The 13,061-nt window shown below is 48.3% G+C and overlaps 1 protein-coding gene across 9 annotated transcripts; it reads left to right on the forward strand.

Annotated features, from left to right (window-relative positions):
• The first annotated feature begins 555 nt into the window (after positions 1–555).
• Positions 556–12,080, forward strand: LOC112908848 (zinc finger protein 12-like). 9 transcript variants are annotated; one of them, XM_072760477.1, is made up of 6 exons: positions 830–988; positions 5,701–5,777; positions 6,833–6,956; positions 7,313–7,439; positions 7,745–7,834; positions 9,598–11,848. In XM_072760477.1, exons 3-6 carry the CDS (start codon positions 6,855–6,857, stop codon positions 9,615–9,617), a joined length of 339 nt encoding a protein of 112 aa, XP_072616578.1. In that variant the 5' UTR covers positions 830–988; positions 5,701–5,777; positions 6,833–6,854; the 3' UTR covers positions 9,618–11,848. The 9 variants fall into 9 exon arrangements, with proteins under 9 accessions (XP_072616568.1, XP_072616578.1, XP_025840243.2 ...); XM_025984460.2 differs by having other exon boundaries at positions 913–1,019; XM_072760467.1 differs by lacking the exon at positions 7,313–7,439 and having other exon boundaries at positions 556–988.
• The last annotated feature ends 981 nt before the right edge of the window (positions 12,081–13,061 follow it).

The raw sequence follows: 13,061 nt of genomic DNA on the forward strand, positions 1-13,061 counted from the left end.
ACACCACACATGAATTGTGGCCAACAGCCAAGTTGCCCATTTTCAGTATCGCCTTGTACATCTTCAGAGATACTCAAGTCGTTTGTGCATGAGGTAACTGAGGAGAATTCCTCATCCAGTCTGAAGAGCAGTCTCCCATAGATTTCTTGTAAGGAGACCCAAGGTGAATATCTTCCAGACGTTCCAAGGTGTCTAGCATGGTAGTCACTAGCCACATGTAGCTATTTAAATGTAATTTTAAATTCACCCAAAATTAAAATAACAATTGAATTCCTCATGTGAATAACCACATTTAAACTGCTCACTAGTTACATTTTCCTCATCTCTAGAAAGTTCTTTTGCACAATGCTGGTCGAAAGTAAGTGGCTGAGGATTAACTAATGTGAGAAAGCCTGCACACGAGGCGGTGGCCGTGTGCAGTGCGTGGTTTTTTATTGGGTTTTGAATAAAAGACGAAAACAAAAAGGTAGGACGTCATTGGAAGAAATTAGCATATAGGCTGAAGTAGGTAATCGTGTGGTTTCCTGGGTAGGCAGAAGAATGTACTGGATCTTAGAGGAAATCTGATGAAGCTTTACAGGAAACAGGGTGCGTGTGTGTGTGTGTGTGTGGGGGGAATTTCCCAGACTATACATAGCCAGACATGTGTGGGTGTACGTGCGTGTGTGAAGAGAAAAAGGTACGCTGTATATTTAAAAGTACATAGCCTACGCGTGTAGCTGACTGGTCCTACGCTCCAGCGGCGCAGAGCAACCAGGTTCCTACGCTCCCTCCCTGGTGCCGGCGCCATTTGGACTCCTTTTCCCAGAAGGCTGTTGACCCTATGCTTGGCTGGTTTCCAGCACGCATCGGCAGGGCTCTCTGGGAGAATATCCCGAGCTCAGCGCGGGCCACTGGCGGAAGAGCAGACCGGAAGTGTCTTTGGCTATTGTACTCACGTCGACGGCTGGTGGCGCCATTCCCGCTCTGTGAGGGGTTGGCTGCGGTGGTGAGTCCGCTGTTCCGGCGTGGTGGCTTATGTGAGTGTGAGGGACGACGAGGCCCACGTGTGCATGCCATGGTAGTGACTGAGTGGCCGAATGGGGCCCAGAAGGGAGCGCGGCCCTGGGGTGGGGGACGGGAGAGAGGAAGAACAGTGGGCGCGTGCACATGCCGGGGAATGTGAGGAAGAGACCAGTGCGTGCCCGTGAGACCTCAGCTTTGTATGGCCGATGTGACACTGCACGTGTGCGCGACAGAGAGGAGGGGTGTTTTGCATGTGAGTTACCACCTGTGTGTGCATGAGCCCTTAAGTGTGTGAGAGGGGCCCAGTCTATCCGTTCTTGTGTGTGCAGGTGTAACAGGTTGTACATGTGGCTGAATGTGTCACCACATGTACGTTTCAGGGGGAAGGGTATCCTGCATGCAAGACACCACCTGTGTGTGCAGATGAGACCTCAGGTGTATGTGTGTGTGGGGGGGCAATGTGTCGGAGCCTGTGTGTGCAAGTGTGACCTCAGGTATGTGCATTTGCCTGAATGTATTACTGCTTGTGCATGTCAGAAGGGAAGAGTGTATTGCACATCTGACACCATCTGTGTGTGCAGATGAGACCTCAGGTGTGTGTGAGTGGTCAGGTGTGTCACCATGCATGTTTGTGGGGAAGGGGTGTTTTGAATGTGTGACACCTCCTTTGTGTCTGCAGGCATGACCTCAAGTGTGTGCCTATGGCCTCTACCCCTTAGTCATCACTCCCTGTTCCCCTTTTCTCCAGCCCCTGGCAACCAGTAATCTACTTTCTTTTAATTTTCTCTGTTCTGGATATGTGATATAAATGGGATCAAACAATATGTGGCTTTTTTGTGTTTGGCTTTTTTCACTGAACATGTTTTTAAAGTCCATGTTGGGCCATGTATCAGTACTTTATTCATTTTTATAGCTGAATAATGTTCCATTTTGTTAATATACCACAGTTTGTTTACCTGAATAATGCTGCTGTGAACACTCACAGATTTTTGTGTGGACATATATTTTCAGTTTGGAGGAGGGAGGCATTTGGGTCTGTCCCAGGGAAGTACTTGTGTATGGCCACACCTGCTCCCTGTTGCTTTTGCTTACCCAGTAGTATTTCATTTCTAGAATCCTAGCCCTGAGCCCCCAAGTGAAAGCCAGGAGCCTGACTGCTATATGGGAGTAGATGGGAGGAAACAGTGGCTTTGGGAACTGGAATCCAGCCCTGCAAGAGTCATCTACAACTTGAGATCTGTCTGAGACTAAGACCACATGCCCCCTATCTGTGGTCAAGCTGCTGTGGTCAAGCAGCCCAGAGACAGCAGAGTGGCAGGCAATGGATCTTGAGGAGCCGGTGAGGCACATGGCAGAGTGGTGGTGGTAGGGCTGAACATGTTCAGAAACCAGATCCTCAAAACCTGCCCTGCTCCTCCTGCCTTCACTGTTCTGCCATCCTCAGCCTAATCAAGACTACCACCTCCTCACAGATCTCCTGCCTTCCCTTGCCTCCTCTATTGCTCTCTATACTGCCCTGAAGGGGTCTTTAAATCCTGAACAGTGAAGCTATGTCCCCCTTAAACCTTCCATCCCTGCCCTGGTTGTCACAGCAGAGTTGGCAAACTCTCCCTTTAAATACCAAGTAGCGGGGTACCTGAGTGGCTCATTGGGGGGCACCTGGGTGGCTCAGTGCTTGAGCTTCTGCCTTTGAATCAGGCTGTGCTCCTGGGGTTCTGGAATCAAGTCCCGCATTGGGCTTCCCACAAGGAGTCTGCTGCTGCCTCTGCCTGTGTCTCTGCCTCTCTCTCTGTGTGTCTCTCATGAATAAATAAATAAAATCTTAAAAAACAAACCAAAAAAAAAAATTAAAAAAAAAAACAACACACCAGGTAGCAAGTGTTTTCAGCTTTGTATGCTAAGAGGCAAAACCAAAGATGTCAGGTAGATACTTACCTAATGAGAGAATTTTTTTCACATATTTTTTCCGCATGAAATCCAGAACTTTATCAAATGCTAATATCTGAATTTCATGTACCATTAATCTTCTGATGATTTTTCCCTACCAACCACTTAAAAATGGAAAAACTATTCTTAGCTCACACTCTGTATAGCAATGGGTTTGCTGACCCCTGATTTGACCAAATCTACAATTCTTCCCATGCCTTCTGGGTCTGCCTGTTTCCAGGCTTCACCTACGGTTCTCCCTTTGCCCATGCCCCTGCCACTGAATAACATTTAAGCTTAGATGTTACCTCAGAGGCCCTCCCTGACCACCTGATCCAAAACAGGTGCCACAAATATCTACATTATGCTTTTCAGCACTTTACTACATTTGAAGACTTTATACTTGCTCCCATTCATCATAGACTGTAAGTTCATGATGTGGTACACAGTCTCCATGGAGTATTTGGTAAATGAATGAATGAACAAACACCCTTCTGCAAAAGGTACTATTGCCCAGTTTTACAGATAGAAAGCCCAGGCTTAGATGAATTGAGCAACCCAAGGTCACCCAGCAGAGAGTGGTAAGGGGATTTGATCCTAATTCTGACAGACTCCACTTATCCCTCATGCTCACTGTTTACAGCCTAGGAATGACATTGGGAGGAAGGTGGGCACTGGGTACATCAGGACCCCAGGGATCAGCTCTCCACTCTCACCCTTGGGTGTGTTGGAGGTTGGGGGGTGCAAAAGGTCCCATGTCAGTCCTTCATTCCTGGGAGTCTGATAGGACCTGAATTCAGGACAGCTGGGACTATTGCTTTTCCCTCAGAGCATTTGCCTACCTGGTATCTCACTTTGTCCCCAAACAATCCCTGTGGGATTGTGGAGGCATCCTGAAGGGTGTCTGCTGCCAGCAATGTCTGTAAACCTGATAGTATTGGGCTGAGACCTCAGACTGTTACACAGCATATAATTTACTTTGTATGAAGTTCAAGAATAGGCACAACTTACATGCTCTGCTCTTTGAAGTCCCAGCAGTAGTCAGTCACGCTGGGGCTGAGGAGGGCCTTCCTGGAAGAGGTGCCTGACGGGAGCTGTCTGTGATACTGAAAGTCCTAGTACTGAGCTGTCTGAAATGGTAGCTAAGAGCCACATGGAGATATTAAAAATGTGAATCAGTTAAACTTCAAATTACACATCCAGTATCTCAGTCACACCACCTGTGTATCTACTGTTCAGGAGCCACATGGAGCTGATGGCTGCCAATTAGACAGTATAGCTTCACATTTTCATCCTCACAGAAAGTTCTAGAGCTTAATCTGGACAGTGCCTATACAGGTGTGTGCATTGGTCAAAACTCATTGAGCTGAGCACTCATACATCTATTAAAAATATATCTTTTTGATGGGGCAGCCCCGGTGGCTCAGTGGTTTAACGCCACCTTTGGCCCAGGGCATGGTCCTAAAGACCCGGGATTGAGTCCCACATTGGGCTCCCTGCATGGGGCCTGCTTCTCCCTCTGCCTGTGTCTCTGCCTCTCTCTCTCCTTGTCTCTGTGTCTCTCATGAATAAATTAATAAAATCTTTGAAAAAATAAAAATAAAAAAATACATTTTTGAAAGCAGACTCAAGTCTGACTTCCTGAGTTTAGATTCTCACCCATCACTTGCTTTACACCTTTGATTTAACCTGTGACCCTCTCCTCACCTGTATAACAGGGTGATGATAGTACCTCTTTTTCCTTGTATTAGGGAACTTGGCCAGAATTGCACAGCAAAACTTGAGAAGTCTGCACCCTGGGGTGGCATGGAGCTGCAGCACTGGCAGCTATAGCTGCCCACAGGGACTCATGAATAGTTCTGTTTTAGAAGCAGGGGTCTGAAGTCCAACCTCCAAGTATCAAATCAGAGGACTGCTTCTTGTGGAGCCCTGAGCTCAGTGACCTTCTACCCAGCTTGGGAGCCAGGATGGGATGGAGGGTATAAAGGTGGTGTGGCTTCTGACAGCAAGGACACCATGAGGTGTTCCTATATTATATTTCATTTCACAAAGACCTTCTGAGACATAACACCATCCATGCTCATGGGGACCCAGGAAGAAATGGGCTCAGAGCAGGGATATGGCTAGTTAGTGCAACATAGTGGCACATAGCGGAGCCACAGGTCAGAGCTTCCTACTCCCAAGTATTTGTCATCCTCTGGGTCATCCTGGATCCGTGGTGGCTGTGTAGACCCCTTTACGAGAGCCCGGGTGGGCTGTCACATCCCCAGACTGATTCTGGGAGGTGTGGGACCCTCTGTCTGTCCATGTGGATGCTGCTTTCTCCATAGGATTCACTGTCTGGGCTGGTCATAGGTGGGAACAAGAGTAGGGGTGCTTCACTGCAGAAGCTCAACTCAAGCAAGCATCTTGCTCTTCAGTACATTAGTTTCTTTCCTGCAAAATAGGTCTGGTAGTGTTGATCCTAACTATCCCTCATAGGGACAGAATAAGGATCAAGCAAGGTGATGTAAGATGTCCACACCATGCCTAGCATGTAGTAAGTGTTGGGTGCTATGGTTCTGCCAATCCCTGGGAGGTAAGCAGGAGGGAGCAGGCCCAGGTAGTCGGTCTAGGGGGAAATACCTATGGGAGGGTCTGGGGTGGGGGGTGCCTGGAAAGAGTCTAGTGGCTGGGAAGGGTAGAGATGTGAGATGAGGGGACTTTAGGGTGTGGGTCTCGAGCCTGAGGGCAGATCTGGCCTTTCTCATATCCCCTCTCCTCCCCCAGCTCTTCCTTCTCAGTAGAGCATCAAGGAAGACAAGCCCAAGGCCCACAATACTGCATTCCCAACAGATGTTTTCCACGTGAGTTTCCAAAAATGCCAGCAGTCTCATCAGACATACTCCTTTCTATCCTTCCTTCTGTGGTACTTCTACCCCTTGGCACTGGAATGGAGCCACAGCCCCCAAGGAACATAAGTCCTGGGGCAAGACCCCTTCCTCTGTTCTGGCCACTCCTCCTCCTCTTCCTCTTCTTCCTTCTCTCTTCACTCCAGGGTGGGGCTTAGTGACCCTGTCAATTTAGGGGACCTTGGAGGAAATCCTGGCCTGGACCAATCTGGGACATAGGCTCTTTACGGTCACCCTGCTTATTAGCAAATATCCAAGGAAAGGACAGAGCAGGGCCTGGCATATGCAGACACCTGGAAGATATTAATGGGCAAATGAGTGAATGGTGGCACTGAGCAGCATTTAGAAAGATGGTTAGGGGCTTTGGGTGTTAATGGTAAGTAGTTACTCAGAAATTGATGTTGCAGGCAGCCCTGGTGGCCCAGCGGTTTAGCGCCACCTTCAGCCCAAGGCCTGATCCTGGAGATCCACGATCTAGTCCCACGTCAAGCTCCCCACAAGGAGCTTGCTTCTCCCTCTGCCTGTGTCTCTGCCTCTCTCATGAATAAATAAATAAAATCTCTTTAAAAAAAAAAAGAGAAATTGATGTTGCTTGCTGACAGACTCTTTCTTCATGGAGTATGCAAGGAGACAGCCACACACAAGCAGAGGGATTGTTGTCACAGCCTAGGGGTGCTGCTGTGGAGCAAAAAGTCCAGGTTGGGGACACTTACTGGTCCCAGAGCATATGTGGCTGGTGTTGGATGCCATCCCGTCCTCCAGGCCTCCCCTGCCCAGCCCTAAAGAGGATGCAGACCACACAGGTGTGACAGATGGCTTTATGGGGGGCTGACAGGGGCCATCCAGCTGTTTCTCTGGGGGCCACAAAGCTGAGTGCTTTGGGAAGTGATGAGGAATTACTGTGTCTTTTTTTTTTTTTTTGGAATTACTATGTCTTAATCTGCTCAGGCTCCTGTAACAAAATATGGTAAACTGTGTGTGAACTTAATCAACAAATTTATTCCTCATAGTTTTGGAGACTAGAAGTCCAAGATGAGGGTGTCAGCAAGGCTGAGTTCCAGTGAGAGCTCTCTTCATGACTTGCAGACAAGCTGTCTTCTCTCTGTGTCCTCACACACTGGGGAGAGAGCCAAGGTGAGAGCACACAGGCTTTGGTCTCTCCCTCTTCTTATGAGGGCACTAGGCCCATCATGGGGCCCGATCCTCATGACCTCATCTAAACCTAACCACCCCCCCCAAAAGGCTCCACTTTTAAACACGTTTATACTGAGGGGTAAAGCTTTAACAGGAATTTGGCAAAGACACAATTATTCCAGTGGGACCACAGCACTCAGTGTCAAGGTGATAATAGTGCCACTCACAGCATGAGCCACACCCCTTACCCCATAACAATCAAGTGTTTCTCAGAACATTCAATCTTGCTATTTCCCATGGGGCTGGGCTGGTCAGACAGGGCCCATGGTTGAGCCAGTGCATGTGGGATGTTTCAGAAGCCAGTGACATTTAAGGACGTGGCCGTAGACTTCATACAGGAGGAATGGGGGCTGCTGGACCCCACGCAGAGGATCCTGTACTGTGACGTGATGTTGACGAATTACAGCAACTCGGTGTCCCTGGGTGAGGCCTTCCTGTCACCTTTTTATCCATGTCCCATGTGTGTATTTCCATGTGTGCTCACACATACATGTGCATATTTATCCCCTGCCTTGTCCCCAGCAACCCACACCCAGGTATGTCCTTGCTCCGATGTGTGTCCCCTACTTGGGTCCCATCTGTACAGAGTGGACGCCCCACCCCACATCACCACAGAGAGACCTCTCCCATGCCTGAGGCACACACACTGCACTATTGGGCCTGTTGGGGCCTGGCTGGGTTGTGGCAACAGCGTCAACACTTCCCTCCTACTTTATATCTATGGGCAGGTCTTCACGATTGCAAACCAGATATGATCTCCAAGCTGGAGCAGCGGGAAGACCCCTGGATTATGGAGAAAGATATCCTGAGAAGTCCAGGTGAGTGAAATAAGATTCTATCAGATCAGTATTTTTTTTGAAAGATTTTTATTTATTTATTCATGAGACACACACACACACAGAGAGGCAGAGACACAGGCAGAGGGAGAAGCAGGCTCTATGCAGGGAGCCCGATGTAGGACTTGATCCAGGGACTCCAAGATCACACCCTGGGCCGAAGGCAGGCACTAAACTGCTGAGCCACCCAGGGATCCCCAGATCAGGTATTTTTTAAAGTTAATCTTTTCCCCCAGCTTTTTTTAAGGTATAATCGACAGATAAAAAGTGTACATATTTAAAGTATACAACATGGTATTTTGATATACATTATGAAATGGTCACTATCAAGCTAATTTATATATCTATCAACTCATAGAGTTGTGATGTTTTTTCTGTAGTGAGAACGCTTCCAATCAACTCTTAGGAAATTTGAGGTATACAATACAGTATCGTAACTACAGTCACCATGCTTCAGCTCAGTTTATTTCTCCTCCTGGGAAAAGGAGGTGCAATATACATCAAACAGCAAAGATCTAGTAGTTGCAAGAGCCTGAAACACCTGACAGTCATTTAGTAGTCACTTCCCCAGACCTGCCAGCCACCAATCTGCTTTCTGTCTCTATGATTTGCTTGTTCTGACCTTTCAGATAAATGAAGTTTATATAAATGTATTCATATAAATTCATTTCTTTTCTTTTTTAAAAAAAAGATTTTATTTATTTATTAATGAGAGATACAAAAAGAGTCAGAGGTAGAGAGAAGCAGGCTCCATGTAGGGAGCCTGACATGGGACTGGATCCCGGGTCTCCAGGATCACACCCTGGGCTGAAAGCAGGCACCAAACTGCTGAGCCACCCAGGCATCCCAAATTCATTTATTTTTCATATAGATATATGTCATGCTATGTGTATCCTTTTTGTCTGGCTTCTAACCTCTGGGAACAGTGTTCTATGCACATTCATGTCCAGATTTTTGTTTTCCATTCTGTTGACCAGGCCCTGTTGCAGTAAGTGTTTGGTTATAAAACAATCCCAATGGCAGCTGACAGGTGGGGTGACTCTCAGCCTTGGCCCATGCCTATCTGTGTTCCATTCTACCCTTTCCTTGCCCATTGTGCAGAAGAGGGTTGACAGCAGGTGTGAGGTCACCATTCTTCGAAAGGCCTGATACAGGGCTGGCCTTTGGCTGGTGTCTGGGAACTTGGATCGTGGGAAGATTCCCACCATTCCCTGAATGATAAGAGTGGTTCACTGCATCTAAGCAATTTGTACAAATAGTGTGATTTATACCAAATGCCTGCTTTCCTTCTGGGAGTCTGAAATTTTGGTACATACTACGTAGTGGGTACATATATGGCCAGCCCCCAGTAAAACCCTGGGCACTGAGTCTCTAACAAACTGTAGATGACACTTTATGTGTCAGAATCCAGTGCTAGAGGGGTTTGGCGTGTGGTGTGTGGCTCCACTGGGAGAGGACTCTGCCCCCTGTGCCTTCTCCCTTTGCTGGTTTTGCCCAGTGTCCTTTTGCTCTAATCAGTCACAGCCATGAGTATGACTGTTGAGTCCTGTAAGTCCTAGGGAATCACCAAGGCTGTAGAGATCTTCTGGACTGATCCACTCTTCTGTCCTTATCTGCAGGAGTACCATTGAAAGCCATGGGTCTGCACTGTCCCAGTGTGACTGCTGAGGTTCTGTCCATCCCTTGTAGATTGGCAGTGCACATTCAGGTTCGGGCTTGAGAATGTTTCTTTGCTTATTTTTCAGACTCAGAGCCTAGGCACTAAGCTGCATGGCTGCCTCTAAAGAAAGCTCTTCTTCCTCAAGAGCAGATAACAATGGGATTCACCGGGCAGGATTTCTGGCACACCATCCAGAGAAGTCACAGAGCATGAAGGCCAGGTGGCAGAAAGATAATGCCAAGCAGTGACACTCGGCAAGGGGAAGAAAAGCCCAGACTGGAGGCTTGCTAGAACTTTCTCCTGGAACCCATTCCTCATTGAGCATGGGGGCAATTCCCCAAGGGCTCAAGCTTCCACGAGCTATGTTGGCAAGAAGGGCCTTGCCTGTGTTTCAGTCCTAGATCAGGGGCACCCCTGCCAAGGAGAAAGTGTATGGAGGCCCTTAGTTCCTTTCCAGACCTTCATCACCCACAAGGAACTCACAGTAAGGAGGACACATTGGAGTGTGGTGGGTGGGAAGATGCCTTTGGCAAGAATGCATGCTCTGTGGTTTATCAACAGATTTCCATTAAATGGAAGCCCTACACGTGCAAGGAGTGTCGGAAGGCCTTTGGACAGAGTGCACATCTTGTTCAACACCAGAGAATCCACACTAGTGAGAAGCCAAATACATGCCAGGAGTGTGGACAGGCCTTCAGCAAGAACTTGACCCTTGTTAAGCACTAGCACATCCATACCGGTGAGAAGCCCTATGCGTGCAGCCACTGCCACAAGCGCTTCTGAGAGAACCCATCCCTGGCCAAACACCAGCGGGTGCACACAAGTGATAAGCTGTAAACCTGTGGTGACTGTGGGCGTGCCTTTAGTCAGAGCACTCACCTCATGCAGCACCAGCAAGTCCACACTGGGGAGAAGCCGTTCCACTGTTGTGAGTGTGGCAGAGCCTTTGCTGACGCCCGAGCCCTCCTGATCCACCATAGGACCCACTTAGGAGAGAGGCCTTATGAGTGCCACAAGTGCTGCAAGGCGTTCAGCCTCAGCTCCTCCCTTGCTGAGCATGAGCAATACCACACAGGAGAGAAGCCATACATATGCCAGGAATGTGGGAAATGTGGGAAAACCTTCAACCAGAGCTCATCCCTCAGCAAGCACCTGAGGACATACACAGGTGAGAAGCCATACACATGCAGGGATTGTGGCCGTGTGCTTTCAGCCAGAGGTCCTCCCTGGCCAGACACCAGCAGGTGCACACTGGTGAGCAGCCCTACACGTGTAGAGAATAGGAAGACCTTCAGCCAGGTCTCTTACCTGACCCAGCAACTCAAGATTCATAGCAGTGAGAAACCATTCATATGTGGTGAATGTAGGAAACCCTTTGGGGATTCTTCAGCCCTGGTCCTGTACCAGCAGATGCACACAAGAGAGAGGCCCTACCCCTGTGGAAAATGCGGGAAGCCCTTCAGCCAGAGCAAGTTCCTTACCCAGCACAAGAGGATCCACCCTGGGGAGAAGCCCTTTGTGTGTGGCAACTGTGGCAGGGCCTTTGTGCAGAGCTCCTCCCCCACCCTCCACCTCAGGACATACACCAGGGAGAAGCTCTACAAGTGCAATGAGTGTGACAAGGCTTACATCCAGATGTCACCCCTCACTGAGCACTACAGGGTGCACAGAGGGGAGTGGCCCTATGTGTGCAATCTATGCAGCAAAGCCTTCAGCCACAGCACACACCTCATGTAGCACCAGCACATCCATGCGTGTGCCAAGCCCTTCATATGTGGCCTGTGTCAGAAAACCTTCCATGAGTCTACGGCCCTCATTTTGCATCAGAGGATTCACACTGGACAAAAGCCCTTTGAATGTCATAAATGTGAGAAAGTCTTCAGCTGGAGCAGATCTGTGGCCTAGCATCAGAAAATTCATTCCCAGGGGACACCATGTGAGGGCAGTGAGTATCAGAAAACCCTCAGCAACTCTTTGGTTTTCATCTATCAGTGAACTGGGGATATGCCAAACATGGCAGAGACCTTCTGTCTGTCCTTAGTGTGGTGTTCTTCATCTGGCAGAGGGCCCTCTGAATGTCAGGAACTCAGGACCAGTGCAGAGCAGCCCCCTTGCTCATCATACGCCTCTCTGCAGTGTCACCCAGTTGGGTGAGAAAGCCAGAGTGAGCCTTAAAGGAGAGCAACAGCCCCTCCCATTCTCCATCATACAGGCTCCCACAGAAGTCCACCAGATGGTGGGAGAGATCCACGGGTTGGACGGTTTCAGCAAGCCTGGAACAGAGCTTGTTCCAGTTTTGCCAAGCAAAAATGAAAACAAACAAACAAAAAAACAAACCTTAAAAAGATGCTTTTTGGGGGGCAGGTGGGTGGCTCAGTCAGTTGAGTCTGACTCTTAGTTTTGGTTCGGGTCATAATCTCGGAGTTCAGAGATTGAGTTCAGAGGGGATTCTGCTTCCCCTCTCTCTCCTTCTACCCCTGTCCCACCCCCACCCCACCCCACCCCGCTCCCCCACTGCTCATGAGCTCACTCTCTCTAAAATGAGTAAATAAATCTTTAAAAAACAAAGATGCTTTTTCAGTTGTTTGTGCCTTGTGTTAACTCAGGCCATATGGTTTTGGGTTATGTGGTTTTGTTTTGCTCCTCTGCCAGAAAGTAAAGTTTATAATGTTGAAATGTGCTGTGTCATAAAGTCGTGGTCTTTAAAAAGACTGTGTGTCATTCATCAGCCTCAGCATGAGGACTTCATTAAAATCAGTTGAGCCAGTGACATTTATGTAAGACTTTAGCACTTCATAAGCACTTACATACATTGTTTTTTCTCCTCAGCAGCCCTGAAATGCAGATATTTTTATCCCCACTTCATAGACAAGGAGCTGAGGTTTTTTAAAAAATATTTATTTATTTATATATTTAGGGAGAGGTGGAGGAGAAAGAATCCCAAGCAGACTCCTCATTGAGCATGAGCCCCATGCAGGGCATGATCTTATGATCCAGATATGACCTGAGCTGAACACAAGAGTCGGATGCTTAACTGCATCATCTAGGTGCCCCAAGGAGCTGAGATTTTGAGAGGTTAAACCACTTGCCTGAGGCCCCTAGCGAGAAGCCACTCATATTTCAGGATGAAAATACTAGAGTTAGCATATAGGGACAGAGTGGCAATAATCCCTCCATCCTTTTCAGCATATGCCAGGGGCATTTACTGTAAGGAGGCAGCTCTAGAATGTAATGTCCTTGAAGAAGCAGGTTGAGCCATCTGGCTGACTTAGAGAAAGATGAAATGTAGGAGCTGGGCAGCCATTGCTCAGTCCAGACGTTGGTTATGTGCCTGCTGGAGCCATGCCTTTGTTCTGTCACAGGCATGAGCCTTTCACTTTTCCATACAGCCTCACTCAGGGATTCTCTGTGGCCATAAGGATGTGGTCTGGCCTTGAAGCCTCTGAATTCACCCCCCACAGCCCATCTTTCCAGGTTTATTTCCAGTCATTCCTGTGTTGTCCAAACCCAACTTGTTCCGTGTCCTCAGCATCAGTACCCTCCAGGGTA

Source organism: Vulpes vulpes, chromosome 1, assembly GCF_048418805.1.
Source record: "Vulpes vulpes isolate BD-2025 chromosome 1, VulVul3, whole genome shotgun sequence".
NCBI lineage: Eukaryota > Metazoa > Chordata > Mammalia > Carnivora > Canidae > Vulpes > Vulpes vulpes.

Excerpts from the sequence above, each read along its gene's own strand:
- LOC112908848 (XM_072760467.1), top strand. The coding sequence starts at position 10,395 with ATGCAGCACCAGCAAGTCCACACTGGGGAGAAGCCGTTCCACTGTTGT.